This window comes from Hypanus sabinus, chromosome 1 (genome assembly GCF_030144855.1).
Source record: "Hypanus sabinus isolate sHypSab1 chromosome 1, sHypSab1.hap1, whole genome shotgun sequence".
Classification (NCBI taxonomy): domain Eukaryota; kingdom Metazoa; phylum Chordata; class Chondrichthyes; order Myliobatiformes; family Dasyatidae; genus Hypanus; species Hypanus sabinus.
The window spans coordinates 112,773,415-112,793,963 of record NC_082706.1 but is presented as its reverse complement, the minus strand read 5'-3'; the positions used below and the strand labels follow the sequence as shown (position 1 = coordinate 112,793,963).

General features: G+C 39.0%; 1 protein-coding gene across 2 annotated transcripts in view; it reads right to left on the bottom strand.

Annotated features, from left to right (window-relative positions):
- Positions 1-506: 506 nt before the first annotated feature.
- The window catches only part of zc3h3 (zinc finger CCCH-type containing 3), a 280,002-nt gene continuing 259,959 nt past the window's right edge, over positions 507-20,549 (bottom strand). The window contains exon 12 of one of the 2 annotated variants that reach the window (XM_059974653.1): positions 507-2,649. In XM_059974653.1, coding sequence (XP_059830636.1) covers positions 2,618-2,649 — 32 coding nt within the window. In that variant the 3' untranslated portion in view covers positions 507-2,617. Of the gene's footprint in view, positions 2,650-15,810; positions 16,321-20,549 lie in introns of those variants that run through there. The other variant, XM_059974644.1, reaches the window with a different exon arrangement.

The following is a 20,549-nucleotide window of genomic DNA, read 5'->3' as shown; positions in this document are numbered from 1 at the left end:
GGTAAGAATTAGACAGACAAATATGCAGGAAAATTGCAATACAGTGTAAAACACTAAGGTTATAGTAGTGAGGGATTTCAATTTCCCCAGAATCAACTGGGATCTACATAAGTCATTTAAATGGGGTGAAATCCATAAAATACATTCAAAAGGGAGTTTTAAAAGTAATACACAAGTCCTACCAGAGAAGGGGCTGTAGTAGGTCTTAAGAATGTAAACTGGCAAATGGTTATGTACAGCCCCATCCCAAGTATTTATCCTGTAACTCACATCATCAGTAATATTCATTTGAAATCTAATTTGCTGTGTGAAGACTAGTTCCTGTATTTATCTATATAATAATGGTGACCACACAAGTATAATGTGAATGTAAAAGATATCCGATAAATAAATCTGCATTCTTTTATTACAACTTCTACTTTTTACTAATTGATGCTTTTAATGCTCTCTGACTGATAGAATTCCATATAATGTACTGAATATACACTGGCTAAATTTAATATCCGACTCAGAAATGTGTTTAAATAGATCCAGAAGCTTCTGCAGAACATTCAGATGCTGCTATTCCAAACACTCATTCAGAATGGTTTGCTTTGAAAACAAGTAGACTACTTGAAAATTCTGGAGACAACAATAAATCACATAAAATTCATTTGTAAACAGCAAGAAAAATATAACATTTAATAAGAATTAAATAGAAATAATTTCTTCAGGAAAGCCATTTTCAGTCAATAAATAACAAAAAATCCTTTTCTCAATGAGATGCATAACATTGTGTGCAAGAGTTATTGTTACACATACTTCTGAGTGATGTTAGTATGAATGTCTTTACATACATGTGACCTTTACTTCAAACATCTTCCCTAAATGACAATACAACCAAGATTTATGCTGAAGCACAAAGGGCACTTACTCCATGTAAAATTAGGTGTGGAAACATTCCCCTCAAAACCACTGCAAAAGGCCCAACTCACTCCATGTCTTAGCCAAGTAATAGGGGAATAAAGATACTAAGATGTACAGATACTCTGCTGTTTGGAATAAGGCTGAAATGCAGGTTAGATAAGAACTACATAAACATACATTTAAAATTTTTTCTGGTTGTGCCCTTTCTGTCCTCCCTATCTGTGCCTCTCTTGCCATCAAAAGCTGCTCACTAGAGTAAAGCTGTTAGTGCTCAATGCACCAGCTTCAGCTCTAGCAGCAAATCATTTACAATTTGCGCAAAATACTAAAATTAGCATGAATAATTCAAGTTATAACCCGTCAACATAGATTTACTTATTGGCACCAAAATGCACCTGCTAAATGGGCATATTAAGATCTCTGTCAAGGTACTAAAATGTCTTCAAATTGCAGAATTTTTAGTGGACAGTTCTTGTGATAGCAAGAATAAAAATATGGATGCCTATTATTTCTCTTATGGATAAAATTGGCCATTTATAAGCTAGTGTCGAAAACAAGCAATTTTGATCTGCACCTTTAAAAACAGGAAAGCTTTTTCTTCTCTGAATTCCTCCTTTCTCTAATATTTTGTTCTTTTCTTTGTCTGCCAAGGCTAACATATGTTGAGGTGTGGAAATGTATCAAAAGCATCTAGCCTACATCTGCTAGAAGAGGCCTGGGATGGCCCAACTACAACTCACCCAAGGATCTTCTATTTTCCTTTGATCTGTTCTGTCTCTGCTGACCATTATAATATATTGGATGTGTAGGCAGTGCATAATCTAGAGCAACACAACCATTAAAGCTTAGACTGATGGCAGATTCTCGTTTAAAAACATTAATACCCTTTATGATATTGTTACCTATCAAACAAAATTTCAAGGTTTATTAACTGATCACAATTACTATAATTAAAAAATGTAATAAATGCATGAAATAATGCATCAACACATTTTCAGTGATGAAGTTAACAGCTGCAAACTAATCCCCAAATTTAGAGAATAGAATAGGGAGAAAGGGCTTGGGTCTGCTTTTTTTTTTGTAAACTTAGCATTCATTAAGCTAACAGGATGTTTATACTGGGGAAAGTAAGTGTTTTCCATCTCTGCATTCATCGTAAGCATCCAGGCCTTTGAAGTTACAGTGAAATAGAGCTGTGACGTGAAGCAAAACTTTGACTACAGAACCAAAATAAGAATCTCACTTACACGGGTATAACATTTACAATAGTAAGAATCAACACTGTAATATCAATATAACTGGAGGCAGTTTCCATAGCTTGGAAGTAAAATTTCAGTGGAATGGGACAGAAAAATAAACTTCAAGCACATCTCAGACATTGAGAGTCCAAGTGGCTACTGTATGAGAATCTTTGTTGAATACGATGACTTTCATTGCCCGTGGATGGTAGGTGATGATAACTTATTTGCAAATGTGGCATTCCTGAAGGCTTTTCTTGTGGGTCCTCCTCATTAGAAAGGATTCACTAGAGAAAGAAACAAAAATTTCTACAGAACTTTTTTTGCGCAAAACAATAGTGAGAATTGCAAGACTAATTGCAGTATTGTACAATTTCATTATAAGTAATACTGTGCCAAAGCAGTCCTTCACTGATTTCCAATCACTAGTTGGTGTTGAAATAGTTTCTTGAGGGGATGGTTAGAGGTGGCAGTCAAAATCTGGGCTTGATTTGAATAGGCTTTCCTGTAAAAGAAAGAAAATTTATTGTCAGCAATAGAATTCTAGAACTTGTAGCACAGAGGGGTAGTACATTGTTATGCTAACAATGGTACTTTCTTTTCAACTGGCACCAGCCATCCAATTCAATTTGCAAATTCTATTTTCATTTCCTTTATATTCTTCCTTTTCACTTGTTACTATGATGTATACATTAATAATTACTGTAGTGTTTTGAGTTTTAATAACCCTGAATCATTTTCCTTGAACAGCAAAGCCTACAAAAATAGTGTGTACAGCCCAGTTCATCATGGGTGAAGCCCTCCCCACCACTGAGCACAATTTACAAGGAGTGCTGTTGCAGGCAAGCAGCATTCATCATCAAGGACCTCCAACATCTAGGTCACGCTCTCTTCTCACTGCTGCCATCAGGAAGGAGGGACAGGAGCATCAGGTCCCACACTATCAGGTTCAGGAACAGTTATTACCCCTCAGCCATCAGGCTCTTGAACTGACGGGGTTTACTTCACTCATCCTAATACTGAACTGATTCCACAACCTGTGGGCTCACTTTCAAGGACACTACAACATATGTTCTTGTTATTTATTGTTTATTTATTATTATTATTATTTTGTTTTCTTTTTCTTTTTATATTCACACAGTTTGTTGTCCTTTGCACATTGGTTGTTTGCTCATCTATGCTGTGAATGTTTTTTTTTAATCACTCTATTACGTTTCCTTGTATTTACAGTGAACACCTGCAAGAAAATGCATTTCAGGGTAGCACTATGTGGTGACATATATGTACTTCGATGATAAATTTACTTCAAACTCCTGTTACTCAGTGGAAACTACAAACTTCACAAAAGTCAAATTCAATTTGCAAATTTCAAATGGTTTACTGGGATAATTATTAGGCCAAGGCTGCCTATTGTTGACTACAGTTGGCCACTTTCTTGGCATGCATTGGTGAAAGGGGTCAATTCCAGCTTGCTCATTCCCTCTTGTAACTTGTAGGAAATTGGGAAACATCTGTTCATTTCTTGTACACTTGTGTGTGGGAAACCACCCACACACACGTGTACAAGAGACAAGTCGATTATATACACCATTTGGTGTAAAATAGATAAATGGATCATCATATATCTGAGTGCTTTCCCTAATCTGTCCCATTATTTAATGTCAACCTTCACAGACCAAAACTGCAGGCTTAAGCTTGAGAATATGACAAACAGATTTAGAAAGCTTGTTCTGTTATTTAGTAAAATCACAGCCAATCCTCTGTCTTATCCACACCCACTTTCATTGTCTCTGCTTCCTTTTGTGTACAAAAACTTATCTGCCTGAATCCTCAATACATTTATTGTTTGTGCACAGTTCATTCAGGTACACCTACAACTGTCTCAGGACAGATATTTTTCCTCCAATTAGTAGTCTCTTTTGAAAATTTGACCCCTTCTGCTAGAGATAACAGCTTTTTAGCATCCCTCACAATATCCTCTCAGTCTCTCAAACTATCTCTGTTGAGAATGTAACTCCTCTTCACTGGAATCAATCTAATGTATATGCCACAATGATTCCAAGATAAATATATACAAGGCCAATAAAAAAAATTCAAAACTGTGCACAGTACTCTTTAAAAAATGTATGGCACATGAAACTCATGCACAGCTCGCCAGTCCATTTGTATCCTACCGTTTTCCAATAAAGACTAACAAAAGTAATTAATGGTTGATGGAAGTCTTAGTAACCACAGGACTCTGTGCATTGCAGTGCTGCAAGGCTCAGGATTAGTCCCTTGCTATTTGCGGTATATATCTGTAATCATGATAATGTAGTTTATAGATGATACCAAAATTAGTTGTGTGGTTGTTAGTGTGCTTGACTGTTGTCGGCTGTCGAAGAGTACATATAAACAGGTTAGCTAGGGAAAAGGCAAAATGGAATTTAAACTGGAGAAATGTCAAGCATTTAGGGAGGTAATAGATGAAAAATGACAAGTTATAGGAATTGCAGTGTAAAAGAAGGAACCTTGGAGTGTACAGCACAGAAGGCAGCAGGCAAGGTAGCTAAGGCAGTTAAGATAGTACTCAGCATACCTACCTTTTATCAACCGAGGCAAATAATACAATAATAAAGATGACATCCTAGAAGTGTTTATAACACTCATAAGGCTGCAGCTAGAATGTTGTGTACAGTTCTAGTCACTATACCCCGGGCTGAGATTCCAGGACAGAGATAGAGTGCAAAGGAGATTAATACATACACAATGCTGGAGGACTCAGCAGGTCAGGCAGCATGTATGGAAAGGAATAGAGTTGACATTTCTGGCCAAGACTATTCATCAGGAAAAAATTCTTTATTCCTTTCCCTTGATGCTGAGTTCCTCCAACATTTTGTGTGTGCTACTCTGGATTTCCAGCAGCTGCCGAATTTACTGTGTAAAGATGATTAATGAGGACTTTACCAATGTTGAATGATTAGTAAAGACCAGCTAGGAGGGGCTTGCTTGCTTTTAAGCAAGGGAGACCTAAGGGAGGATCTAACAGACTTGTATAAAATTACAAAAATCTGAGGCACAATGTACAGAAACAATCTGTTTCACTGAACAGAAACATCAATAACTAGGGATACATATTTAAGTTATTTGTTAGACAGGACACAGCTGAAGAAACACAAGTACCAGTGATCAGAAACTCACTGGTTAAGAGAATACTGAAGGCAGAATTTCTCATTACATTTAAAGGAGACCTGTTGGGCACCTTGAAAATTATAATCCAGAAGGTTGCAGAATCCGGAAATGGAAAGTCGATACAACGGGATAAACGACTTCCTCTCTATAGCATATATTTGATTGTTTTCTTTTTACGTACACTGTGCTTCCCAACTGCATGCTTTAGCAGAGACTTTCCACAGCTCACGGACCAGGAAACTTCAATCTCAGAATTGTATAGCATGGAAACTGGCCATTCAATCAAGCTCATCCACACCAACCCGTTGCACATGGACCATAGCCCTATCCACCTAAGCAATTTAAGTGCTTATCTAGACACTAAGTTCTGTCAGTAATCTTGGTTCAACCACTCAAACAGTGTATACCAGGTATTTATCACCCTGTGTGTGAAGATCCCCGTCAGAACCCCTCTAAATCTCTTCCTGCTTCCCTTCAAATTAGATCCTTGAGTTTTATCTATCTCTGCTAAGGGAAAAAGTTTCTTGCAATCAACCCTATATATACCCCTCACAAATTTAAATATCTTAATCTTCTCCATATATTTCACATTTAGTAGTTTCTCACCATTTATAGACCTTTTCTAATTTCTTAATTTTCATATTTTTATAACAATATACATCATCTGCTGCTACATTGACTATCAACTTGATCTTTACCAGTCTGGAAAAACTTTAGCTTAAAATTTTGAAAAAAAATTTGCTTAAATGCAGAAGCCAGTTTTCACAAATGCATTGGGCATTTTGGCTTCTGAAGGAGGATTTACAGACAGCACATTGCAGAAATGTCTAGAAGGACATAGAAACAAAGACAGGAATAAACTTCCTTCAAATACACCCCCTTTGTTCACGATGATTTAGAAAAATATTTCACCATAGATGACAACAATGCAGAAATGGTTAATATGTTTCTATACTGTATTTGCCCCTTTTAGAGGTGACACCAATGATAGAATGAATTTAACTATCAAATATCATTATACTACACTTGCTAGTTGGATGATTGATTGTTGATTATTAAACTTATTCAGCAAGAATGGCAACTGGAAAGGTTACATTTGAGATTCTGCTTCCAATCTACCATGTATGTGGCTCAGGCCATTCTCTTGAAGGTACATCACACTCCTGCCAAAGGCAGTCTGAGGTCCAACTGACATTCTAAATATGTGGTGCAGTTACTTTACGATGCTGATAATACATAAAGCCAAGGTTAAATTCTATAATGCCTACATTCTGACAGCAAAACCATGTGGATAATATCAATCAGCCAAAAAAAGTTTTAAAAATTACTATTGTGGAATTTCATATGAGAAAGGAAAGATGTTATTTTGCCAAGGTAAACAGCTCCTTGACCTTTATACTTCAGGATCTGCTGCTAATACCGCCAGCACAGCCAAGGCAAGATATTAGCAAAATATTCATCAGAGCTTTCCCACATCCGGTGTCCTCATCAGTAAACTCAAAGGGATGTAAGTAATCCTTTGTAGTTTCCCCTGTAAATGTTAAATATACTTACTAAATTGAGCAATAAAATTTAATTGGATATCAAATAAGGAGAATTACTTTTTAAAACAAAATGTCAAGAAATCCATCAGCTTTGAAGTTTTGACTCAAATCTAAAAAAATGGCAGCACAATCCAAAGAAGCTGAAAGAATACCTTTTTAAAACAAACATTAAAATACTTCACCTTTCATAATAAAGTCAGCAATTCTTGAGAAAAGATGTGTACTTTAATTAAAATTAAGTTAAACAAAAGTAACAATAATTTTTGTATTAAATCTTATTTCCTTATTCTTTCAGCCACTATATGGCGACAAGTAACCTTCTAATCTTTTGAAGAAGCTTGTCTTTCCATCAATCAGGTAATGATTCCAAAAATCACAAAAGAAAATTTTCCACACACCAGATGTTTGAAAGTTGATACTACCCTGCATATTAAATGTTTCCTGATTTATTTAGTCTGCATTAAGAAAGTTCCCATCTACCAGTTTTCTTGTGCTTGCATAACAGAAATCTGTTGAAGTGTTGTTATTTTGCAGCAGTCACTGTAAATAATATACTGATTGTTCAGTCTCGTTTCCCACCACAGTTCAACAGGGTCTGGTCAGAGAGGAATGCATGGCACAAGTAGGTAATTGTGTGTTGAATGGAAAACCCAACAAGTAGTAGTGGATATGGCCCAATCCATTACGGATAAAGACCACCCCACCAGTGAGCACATTTACACGTAATGCTGTCACAGGAAAACATCCATCATCAATGACCCCACCATTTTGGCCATGCGCTCTTCTCGCTCCTGCCTTCAGACAGGAGATAAAGGTTACTCAAGACCCTCAGCACCAGGGTCAGGAACTGTTATTAACCCTCGACCATCAGGCTTTTGAACAGAGGAGATAACTTCACATATGCCCATCACTGAACTGTTCCCACAACCCATGGACTCACTTTCAAGGACTCTTCATCTCATATTTTAGATAGCTATTTATGTATGTGCCCAGCCACATATGCCAGTGATCATTATCAGGCCAGTGTTCCTGAAATTTTTCTGCATAAGTGGCCTTTGCCCTCTTGATGCTGAAGATGAGGTTTGTCCTGACCAGTCTGACAGCTATCTAGTCACCGGACCTGATTTTAGTAGGACAGCTCACCTTTATGTTCAGCCAGGGCTTCTGGTTGGGTCATGAGGAGACCATTTTTGAGGTGCAAACACATTGTCTACACACTGAATGATAATGACAGATGAGGCATATTCCTCAAGGTCTGTGTCTTCTCCATTTGTGGTGGTCTCCTGGAACAACTGTCAGTCCATTCAAAACAGTCGTGGAGCATAGAGTTTGCCTCATTAGGCCATACAGTGACGGTCCTCTTGACTGGTTTCTCCATTTTCAGCAGCAGTCAGTATGCTGGGATTCGCATTATGAAGATGGGTCAGAGAGGTGGGGATGAATGAGGGCATGGGATGGCTTTACAAGTATAAACATGTAAAGTATAAACATCTGTTTGTATAAACATGGTCTAGTTGGCCTGTTCCACTGGGAGCCATGGTGACACGTTGGTGGAATTTGGGTAAAATGTCCTGCAGGTTAACACATAAATTTACTTTGAACTTTGAGAACCAAAGACAAAAAAAAACAATGCCAGATGATTGAATTCTGAAATTGACAATAGGAAATACTTATAATGTCACAAAATCTGTAAACCATATCACAGGACAAGGTCCATCTCTGGCATGTCATTTCAAGAGAAAGATTACTAAGTTACAATAAATGGAACAGAAAACTCAGTTAATTTCATTTTCAGAAAATGTATGTGCATTAATTTTATGCCAGTTTGTGGTGTTGTTATTAAGATGATGAAGTCACAAACAGCTATTATTCTATATTTAAAGCTGTTTAATGAAAACAAAATTCTGGCTAGTTCTGTTGGTGAGGTTCATTTTACATTTGGGATCTATATGCAATTGACCCTTACAATTTTGAGTGAGATGCTGTAATGATTTTGCAACAGCATCAGTTCATCAACATCTGTACAAAAAAAAGATAACATCAGTGCAACTGTACTTCACCAGCTGAAAAGGCAACGAAAAAGCTGATACTTATAATAACGACTAATAAATCAGGTGGAGACTGCAGATGCTGGAAATCTGGATCAACACACACAAAATGTGAAGGAACTCGTCAGGTTAGGCAGCATCTGTATGTTGCCTGATCTGCTGAGTCCTTCCAGCATTTTGTGTGGGCTGATAAGAAAGGCTACTGTGAAATCCCAAGTCTAGTCAATGATGAGACATGGAACCAGCCACACCCAGTTTGGGTTACAGTAAACCTCAGCTAATCTGGCACATTTGGGATCTTCCTGGTGGTGGACTGGCAGACTTTTGAAATTATTGGATGTGATTTCTACTAATAACCTAATACACTTCAAATACATGGTGACACAGTGAGTTTCAAGGGACCATGGGAAACATGGCTCTGCTCAGTTTAAAGAGAACTTGTGAAATGGGGGTCCATTGAGTTTCAAGGGATTATGGGAAATAGGGTCCAGTGAGCTTCAGCAAAACAAGGGAAGAAGATTCACGGGGTTTCAAGGGAGCACAGGAAATAAAATCACACGAGCCAGATGCTGAACCATTGATGTTTCTGAATAATCTGAAAGAATGGATTATATGCAGGACACCAGTCTTGAAAACAACTGAATAATTCTTAAAGTTGCCCTTAACAGTGACTTGGTAATGAGATGTTTAAAATGATTAAACAATTGCAGTGATTCAAGATAATGCCTCTCTTCTCAGGACAATTAAGGAGGCAATCAATGCCTGATACCAACAATATGAATATCCTGAGAATGAATACAGTAAATACAAGTACTTATTGATGACAAACTGTGATTTGTTCTTTTTGTGCAACCTACATATATATAATTTTCATTGTAAGATGCTGCTAGGATGTCTTAAGGAAAGAACATTTCTGATGAACAAAATTGGAATTGTGAGCCTCACTACCAACATTATGAAGCAAATTGATTTATCTTCAATGTAAGCCTCACTCAGCACCAACACAATTTCTTAATGTGCACAATGCATAATCAATTACTCAGCTTTAATAGCAGTGGCATAAAAGCAGCCGTCATTTTATTAGGCTGTTTGTGTCCTGCATTGCGAATGAACTGCCAGTGTAATTAAGGCTCTCTTTAAAAATTGCTGTCTTTCGCACATTTTTAATGATCTTGTGACTCCAGCTTGTACTAGGACCGTGCCTCAAACTCATTACAAGGCTTGTGGATAGACACAAATGTTTCATTAATGCTTTCCTATGTCATCATGGTACTCCTCAGCCACATTAGTTTTGGGTAATGGAGAAACATACCATTTTGGGGCTCCACAGTAACAGCATATAGCTCTGCCACACTTAATACAGTATTATTTCCATTACCAAACTCCAACTATATGTCTTCCTCCAGCTCAGCTTCCTCTATTATAGGCTCTTTTAAGAGGCTCCTAGATAGGTACATGGAGTTTAAAAAAAGAGGGCTATGGGTAACCCTAGGTAATTTCTGAAGTACGAACATGTTTGGCACAGCATTGTGTGCTGAAGGGCATGTATTGTGCTGTAGGTTTTCTATGTTTCTATATGCATTAAAATGTTTTGAATTTTCTTAGACTCGGTCTAATATTTTCAATATTAAACATAGTGTAAGAGCTCAAGAGTATTTTTGTGAGATAAGGCTCTTCAATAAGGGAAGCTGCACCCTTGACCATTGTGGCTAGATCAATTTCGCTCAGCTATTTTATACAGCAAACTCTCAGGACACTGGCCCTTAAAGAGATAATTACTTGGAATGTGCATCACAGTGTTATAAGTAGTGTGGCTCGGGGAAGGTGAAGTAGAATGAATGGAGAGAGTTGGTTGAATACCTCCCAATTTCATTGAGATCCCAACTACAAAGAATCAGTCCTTTGGAAGATCTGATGCACTGGGCAGCATGAGGCCATTAAGAGTAATTACCTGAAGAAACTAGAAACTAATGACTTTTCCAGAAGTAGGTGCAAAATGAGGTACTTGCAAATGCACAACCCCAAAAACCACCATTCAGGTCAGACAAAAATTTAAATGCCACCCACTCCAACCTCTTCTACTGAATTCAATGCACTTCATGTGGTTTTGTCTAAATCAATGAGATCAATTGTTAACTAGGTGACTGTCTTCCAAACGCTTGTGCTTTGATTCCAATACCATTGTGAGTTATTTCAACTCCAGTTCCCAGCTCCATATTGTCCTATGTGTCCTCTGCCTTCTCCACGATCATGGTGAAGCCCTACGCAATCTAGAATACCTCATATTTCCCCTGGATGATCCACAATCTAATATTAATGTTAAATTTTGAAAATTCAGATAACCCACACCCCCTTATATCTGTTCTTTCTTCTTCTGATCTACTCAAGTTCTCTCAGCCCTTTCTCTGCTTTGTTACATAGATGCACATACAGTCGGCCCTCCTTATCCGCGAATTCAACCAACCGCGAATCGCAAAAACCCAAAAGTGCTCTTCCAGGACTTGTTGCTCAAGCATGTACAAACTTTTTTTCTTGTCATTATTCCATAAACAATGCAGTATAACAACTATTTTACATAGCATTTACATTGTATTAGGTATGATAAGTAACCTAGAGATGATTTAAAGTATACAGGAGGATGTACATGGGTTATCGTGGATCGGGATTGAAAAAAATCAGAAGTTCTCTTACCAAGTAAGTTGGAACAGGTACATCCAGTATTATTTAGCATCAGTTAGTCAAACGTTTGCATTCGTATATAGTATATATTTTACCTTTCTATGCATATTAAACACTTAAGAATGTATGTTTCAGCGCCAGGCTCGGGAAGTTCCTGAGTTCGATCAAATGACATCGCTATGGAGTGCGCTCTCCACTGTGCCGGGTTGATGTGGAGGATCAAAAACCCAAAACCCAATAATTAAACCACTGCGTTGCTTAGTATTAATTGTAGCTTTCATCGGGGCACAGCCTTTCTCACTTTATCCTTTAAAATTGTTCCGATCGTTGACCGACGTAACCTAACACTTTTCCAAAGACCGACTGCGTTTCACCTCTTTCCGATTGCTTTATTATTTCCACTTTATTTTCAATCATTATCATGATTATTTTCGTGAGCAGAAACACTGCAGATTCAGATCTCTGCCGCTGGGTCCGAATGTCCATCACACTGAGGCAGGTTAAATAAGGTCTTGGGTTCCGCTGGGTCCTAAGATCCATCTCATTGATACAGGTTGAATAAGGGACTTGAGCATCCGCAAACTTTGGTATCTGTGAGGGGTCCCGGAACCAATCCCTCGCGGATAAGGAAGGCCGACTGTACCTTAATGGAGATTCATTTCCACAAGCAGCATCTGTTATCCAGAACTTTATCCTATCTCACTCATTCTTTACATTTAAACCATGCAAATGACAGTTCATTCAGCAAAAAGGGGTTAATATTTAATATTAGGAACTTCCTTGGTTACTCTAATCCCTACGAACCTTGGAAATAGGAGCAGGAAAAGGCCAAGTGATTCTCTGAACCTGCTCCAAGTTCACAGCTGATTTTCTTCAATACTGTTTTGCTGCAATATCTCCATATACTTTGATTTCCTTTGAATCAAAAAAAATATTGATCTCTGAGTGGACTCAATAACTGAACATCCACAGCCATCTAGGGTAGAGAATTCCACAGATTCATCATTGACTATGGGATGAAATTTTTCATTTCAATTTACCTCTTAGTTTGAGACTATGTTCCCTGGTTCCATAAACCTCAGCTATGATAAACATACTCCCAGAATCCTGCCTGTCAAGCCCAATGGAATCTCTTATATTTTAAACTCTAGAAAATACCACGCTACTACGCTTATACAGTAATCTCTCCATACAGTAAACCCATCATCTTTGGGACTAGTTATATTCAATAATAATGTCCTTCAAGTACAGTACACAACAGGAAATGACTCTTGGATCATCATAGTTTAGTGGTTCAAACGTTCACTGTAGAAACATGTGGATTTGATGGAGAAATATATAAAGACCTCAGATGGTCATCATATTTTCCCCAGTGTTACTCTGGCTAAGTTTAGAAATTCACAAACACTCAAAAAGCAACAAAGGAGCTTGCAAACCACAACTGATAGTGAAATAGATCTAATTTCCATAGGAAATTTTAGTATAGTCCTCCCAAATCTTCCCTGCTACTTAGCAAGACTGTGTTTGATTAGATTTTGTAACTTACCTCTGCATTCCATTCTATCCAAAACACCTTCTCCATATGTACCATCAATTTCTTCAGAATAAAGGGTAATACTGTTAGCTTTCTAAATTACTAGCTGTAGTTGTATGTCAGTCTTTTGCAAATCAAACTCATGGGCTCCCTGGTCCTTCTGCATCTTTCACTGCAGCAATCTATCACCGTCTTTATCTTCCTAACAAAATGGACAATTTTACTTTTTCCCATTTAATACTCCATTTGTCAGATCCACTCACATCATCTATCTGTAGCGCTTTGAACTTGTGTTATAGTCTTTTCATTATTTTTCTACTTACTTTTGCCATCAGCAAATTTAGCCACTATACCTTCATCCAAGTCAACTACATAAAATGTAAAAGCTTGAGGCCACCACTAGCATACCATTTGTATATTTTGCCAACCAGAGGAAAAGGTACTTTTATGCCTGATTCCTACAAGCCAGCCAATCTTTTATCCATGTCAATATCTTACCTCCTACACTGTGCGTTTTTATTTCCTACAATACAACAAATCAAATGCTTTCTGGGAATCTAAGTGATTCAACAGCTCCTCTTTATACAGAGCTTATTAATTCTACACACAACTCTAATAAATTGGTCAAATATAACTTCTCTTTCACAAAACCTTGTTGACTTTGCCTGATTAACTTGAATTTTTGAAAGTAGCCTGCTATATCATCGTTAATGATAGCATGTAATATTTTTGCTATGACAAACATAAAGCTAATTAACCTGTAAGTTTTCAGCTGTCTCCCTTCTTTGTCTAACAAAGGAGACACACTTGTAATTTTCTCATCTAATGCAACCTTACTGAATGTTGAGAATTTCAGAAATATAAAACTAATGTATTAACTACTTCACTAGTTATTTCTTTTAAGAACCTAGGATCAAGTTTATCAGGTCTGGAATAACTGTCAGTCCCCAAATCAAACAATTCATTCAGTACCGATTCCAAATTTTTAACTCCCAATTTACAGCATTTCTGGAGCATTACTTGAATCCTCTATAATCACAAGTGATGTAAAATTATGTTTAATTTGTCCTCCATCTCCTTATTTTTTGATGTTCATACCTGAGAATCCATTCCCATAAGACAAACACAGACTCAGTTAACTTTTATTTTTAAAACTATAAATTCTTGCTGTTTTGAAACTTCTGACTAGCTTTAATGCATAAACTGCTCTTTCATTCTTTCTATTATTTTAGTGATTAATTGATTTTTAAAAAAATTGGTAGACTCCTCTGATCTGCCATCCTTCCTTGCACAACTATCCATTCATTTATTTCAATTAAATTGTAATTTTTTTGATTTTACACAAATAGTGGGTTCATTCCTTGAAATTCTGTTTGTTGGAATGTATGTATTCTGAGTTTTCTGAAAGGCCTTTTAAAAGGGAGAGAAAAGTTAATCCACATCTTGACTGACTGAGTTGATTCCTTCATTTTATTTGCCAGTTCATTTAATTTTATAATTTAATGGCTGCTCTTTTAAAAAAAAATCTCAAAAAAAATTACGGAGTAATAAAGTATAGAAGCATGACCTCTGCTCACCATGTCTATGCCAACCACTCATCCCATTTACCAGCACTTGGTGCATGGCATTTTACACCTCCGCAAGACGTGCTCATCCAGATACTTATGAGGGTCTCTGCCTCCGCACATTCTAAGGCAATACTTTCCAGACTGTGGCTATCCTCTAAGTGGACAAAAAACATTTTCTTCACATCCCCTCTTTACGTCCATCTCAAAATCCTCTGCATTATAAAGAAAATATTTTCACCCAACCTATCTATGATCCTCAAAATTTTGCGTATGCCTCTCAGTTCCTCCCTAGCCTTATCTTTTCAAAGGAAAACACATCTAGCCTATCCAACACCCCCTCATAACCAAGAAGTTCTGTCTTAGGCAATCCCTTCTCTACCTTCTACAATACATTCACTTCTTTCTTAAAGCGTGGTGGCCAAAACTGCACATCTTCCATCTGTGCCTTCACTTAAGTTTTAAACGGATTTCCTTACTCTTCAATTCTCTGCTCCAGCTAATGAAGACCAATATCCAGTATGCCTTCTTTACCAACTTATTTATCTGTACTGCCACATTTAAGGATCTCTGGATTTATACAAGTGTCCCTGTCTAAAGCTCCACTATTCTTGTTATATGCCTTAACCTTATCAGATTTCTCAAAATATATCTCCTCATATTTATCAGGATTAAATTCCACAAGTAATTGCTCTCTCTCTGACTAACTTACCAGTTGAACTCATTTTGTAACCTCAAACCACTTCTCTCAACTTGGACTCATTCTTTCTTCCTTCAGAATAAATATCAAATCATAATATAATCAATGCTCTTAAAGGTATATTAATGATCCCATTGTAAATCAATCACACCTCATCATACAGTCTGCTTTCTTATTGGGCTAACTGGCCAATATACTCACTATTACCCTTTAATATTATGAACCCAGATTATGAATGCATTTCTAACCATCACTGACCCAACTAACAAAAAGATCCATGCAATGGGAATCTTCAGGGCATTCCACTCTATCAAGGGCACAACCCTTCCCATCAAGGGTCATCTTCAAGAGCTGGTGCCTCGATAAGGACCTTCACCATCCAGGCTATGCCCACTTAGCATTGCTATCATCAGGAAGATCCCAGGAACACTACTTCTTTATTCCTCTTTTGTAATATTTATTCATTTTGTAACGTATCATAATGATTTTACAATTTTATTGATGTCTTGCATGATAATGCTGCTGCAAAACAACAAATTTCTCAACATATTTCAGTGATAATAAATCTGATTTTAATTAGTTTTTGCTTTTGGCAATTTGGCATCATGTTTTGTCTGATTGGTGACACATTTATGAAGATTGAGACGTAATGGGTCAGGAAGTATGGGATGGGAAGCAGAGAGAACCAAAAGAAGAAGACAAAGGATGGACTCAGTATAAACATACACAGAAAGGAGACAAATAATGAATTGCACAATATGGCAACATCTTCATCAGGTTGAACATGAATAAAGTTTAGTAACAGTTAACTGAATGTCAGACTTCTGCATGTAGTGATGATTTTATTGGAATCTGTCTGAGGAAGGAATTTTGGCCTGAACATCAAAAGAACTTGCTCTCCTCCAGATCCTCGCAAATCTTTGATCTCCAGTGAACTGCAACAACAGACAAGACCATGTAATAGTGTTTAATTTATAAAACGGCATCTCCAATAATGCAGAACTCTATCAGCCTTAAGGCAAAATAAATTCTTCGGAGTCTTAACTTACAACTTTCTGAAGTGACTGAAAATACCACAACTGTCAGGGTCACGTTGAGTAAGAGTGAAAATGAAAAATAAATTAGACAGCGATAGTAACATATCCACTTGACAAGCTGAATTTGGATAGAATGAATGTACTTGTGCCTCGAAATCACTCCATGTCATTTTAGTTGGCACTAAATGAGTTCTGAATTACACAAACATGCTTGCAAAAATTGTACAAAAAGAACTTAAAATGTCTGGTCATAGAACATTATCGTTGGATTATCCTGTGTAATACTGCTGCACTGAAATGGTATAGTCAGCTTCAACTCAGTGTTCTCTATTGATGTTTTGCAGGCTCCTGTTGTTGTTGCAGAACACAGCAAGTACCATTTCTCTGGTCAGCTCAAACCAAAACAAAGTCCTTTTGACAGACTGCACTCAGTGAGGAATGGAGTTTGTGATTTCCTGCTCTTTGTGAAATCTGCAAATGAAAGGATATGCCATTGTCTACTCTTCTTGATCCAAGAATTAAGAAAAAGTAAAGGGAAGTCTACTCTCAGGAGTCGAGTGACCTCTTCAATGAACAGAAAATATTTAGATGTGGCAGCCTGGCATGATCCTGAGGCCAGAAGATAGACTGACCATGTAAAAACAAAGCAGGCAAGGCATACATTTAAGGGTTGCAAGTGAGCTCACAGCAGGTCAGAGATTGCAGGGAGGACAAGAACGAGGGTTTGACTGCTGGCTGTTCAAATAGCAGTTTAAGGGGAAATTTAGTTGTTTTGTTTTAAGTGAATAGGAACCATCATTCTTCAGTCCATTTATGTTGAAAACTTCCCTGCTGGCAAAACTAACAATTTTGTACATCATTTTGCACATCATTGAGGAAACATTTTCATTGAGAATAATAATGAAAGTTCTTTGAAAATTAACAATACAAATTTTCTGTCAGTTATCCTTCCAGAAAAAAGTGCATTACTGTAGGTTATTCTGATTTTTCAAATGCAAAACATTTATTTTTAGATTATGGGAAAAAATTCTAATCTATGATGATTTCTAACTCATTAGAATTTTGATCTGTATTATCTTTCAACAGCGTACTCTCATTTTACCCCCAAGAGAAGTTACATTTAAAAGAACACATATTTCTATTTTCTTATTTATTTATTTACACATTTATTTGGAAGTTGATTAAAACATTCTGAATGTTGATGACATTATCTAAAGAAACCTGAACATGAAAGGCCAGAATTAGTTTAAATGACATATTTGCTGAAGCACACCAGGTTAATGACTAGGTCTGTGATGATGTTAATTCAGCTCTCCTGGACTGCTGTGATCAGTGTCTTGCAAAATGCTAAAAAATCTCATTTATAAAGGAAAGCAAGAAGTGCTAAGAAATGAGATATATAAGAGTTATAAAGTAAATACAAAAAAAAATCTTTAACTAGTAGGAGGCTTTTTTTAAGTAAGTTGGATTATTTTAATTGATCAAAATATTTCTTGGCTGAAATGAAGGAAAATTGTAGAGACAAAATAAATCTCCGGAGAAACTGAAAGGGCTGAGCAACTGACACTTGGGGTTTTCAGGGTTTTGACCCAAAATGTCAACAATTCCATTCTTCCCACGAAAAACAGCCCTCCAGCAGATTGTTTGCCACATCTGCAATCTTGTGTTTCCATGAAGGAAGATGTATTGGACTTATCCCTGGTTAATTTGGTGGGTCAACTGTGAAGCAACTCAAGTACATTTAATATAATTTTATAGTTTAGATTCAATACATTAACAGAGTGCTGTTCTGAAAGCAAAAGTTAAAACCATGACGAAAAGTTGGGAGAAGTTAAATCCGCCATCTAGTTTAGCATTAGACATTAGGAAACTTGGAAACAATCTGGTGAAGGTTGCTGAATTCTAGACATGCATAGCTTTAAGTGGCACTGAAGGCAGTACTGCGGTCTCAGAATCTAATGCTGGTAATCAGCTATGGGCAGTTAACTTTAAACAAATATCCCTATATCAAGTTATATACAGTTCTATTCACTTTTGTAAAAATTAGTACCGTTTCAAAGAATTGCCAACAAATATACTGCCAACACCCACATTACTAAGGGTTTGTGTTCTAAGAAAATGGTCCATATCACAATTTTGATAATGCAAAACCATGCCATCCATTTATGCTCCAAGAAATGTGAAATGAAAGAAAAAATGTAATATTGTACTGTAGCGACCCATTTCCTGGCACATTCGAACCGGCTCACAATTAGATAGCCTACGGGGGTTTGTGAGCACAGAGCTTTGGAGCTTCTGCGCCACGGGGGGCAGGTTGAGGGAGGCTTAAAAGTGAGGCTGAGGATTTTGAATAAAGTTTTTTCCTTCGACTGAAGTTACCGACTCCGTGTCGTAATTTTAGCGCTGCGTGTAGCACACCGCTACAATTGGTGACCCCGACGGTCCAAACTAGTTTTGGACCAGAAATGACCGACGCCGCTTCTGTTCATGCGGTTTCGTTGAAACTGCCGGGTTTCTGGACACAGCGACCGAACCTATGGTTCCAGCAAGCCGAAGCCCAATTCCACATTCGCCAGATCACCTCAGAAGACACCCGCTACTACTACGTGGTGAGCTCCCTCGACCAGGACACAGTGGCCCAGGTCGCGGAGTTTGTACAGTCGCCCCCGGCAGACGGCAAGTACGCGGAATTCAAAGCCCTGCTCCTCAGGACTTTCGGACTCTCACGGCGCGAGTGGGCTGCCCGTTTACTGCACCTGGATGGCTTGGGCGACAGACCTCCATCCGCTTTAATGGCCGACGGACACACACCCTGCCTCATGTTTGAGCAGGCATTCCTGGAGCAGCTCCCCGAGGACATACGCCTGCTGCTGTCCGACGCGGATTTCAGTGACCCCCGGAAGGTGGCAGCCCGGGCGGACCTGCTGTGGAACGCCAAAAAGGTGAGCGGGGCGTCCATCGCACAGATCTCCCAGCCATGCTCCCAGCAGCAAACCAGTCCAGGCCCGGCCGCAGAGCCCGCCAACCCCCGGCCCAAGGAACACTGGTGCTTCTACCACCAGCGGTGGGGCGCAGAAGCCCGCCGTTGTCGCCCGCCCTGCAAGTTCCTGGGAAACACCAGGGCCAGCCGCCGCTGATGGCTATGGCGGCTGGCCATCGGGATAGCCTCCTGTATGTGTGGGATAGAAGGTCGGGACGCCGGTTTTTGGTCGATACTGGTGCCGAGATCAGCGTTTTACCTCCAACGAGTTACGACACCCGCAGCAGGGCACCGGGTCCCCACCTGAGGGCCGTGAACGGCAGCACAGTAAGGACCTATGGCACCCGTCAGGTGCAGCTACAGTTCAGCTCCAGCCAGTTCACGTGGGACTTTACACTGGCCGCTGTAGCCCAACCGCTTCTGGGTGTGGATTTTTTGCGGGCTCACAGCCTACTGGTCGACCTACCCAGGAAGAGACTGGTACACGTCGAGACCTTTCAGACGTTCTCCCTGGGTGCAGCCCAGTTGCCAGCACCTCACCTCGGCTCCATCACGCTGTCCGACAACGACTTCACCAGGGTCCTGGCGGATTTCCCATCGGTTCTGGCACCGCAGTTCACAGCGGCCATGCCCCGACACGGCGTACAGCACCACATCCCGACCCAGGGACCACCCCTCCACGCCCACGCTCGGCGGCTTCCCCTGGACAGGCTCCGACTGGCAAAGGAGGAGTTCCAGAGGATGGAGGAATTGGGGATCATCCAGTGGTCCGACAGCCCATGGGCCTCCCCCCTGCACATGGTGCCCAAAGCGACGGGAGGCTGGAGACCGTGCGGCGACTACCGCAGGCTGAACGAGGCTACCACACCGGACCGCTACCCTGTGCCGCACATTCAGGACTTTGCAGCAAACCTGCACGGCGCACGGATCTTCTCCAAGGTAGACCTCGTCCAGGGATACCATCAAATCCCGATGCATCCTGACGACGTCCCCAAAACGGCTCTCATCACCCCGTTTGGCCTTTTCGAGTTCCTCCGCATGCCGTTCGGCCTGAAGAATGCCGCACAGACGTTCCAGCGGTTAATGGACGCGGTGGGATGGGACCTGGACTTCGCGTTCATCTATTTGGACGACATCCTCATAGCCA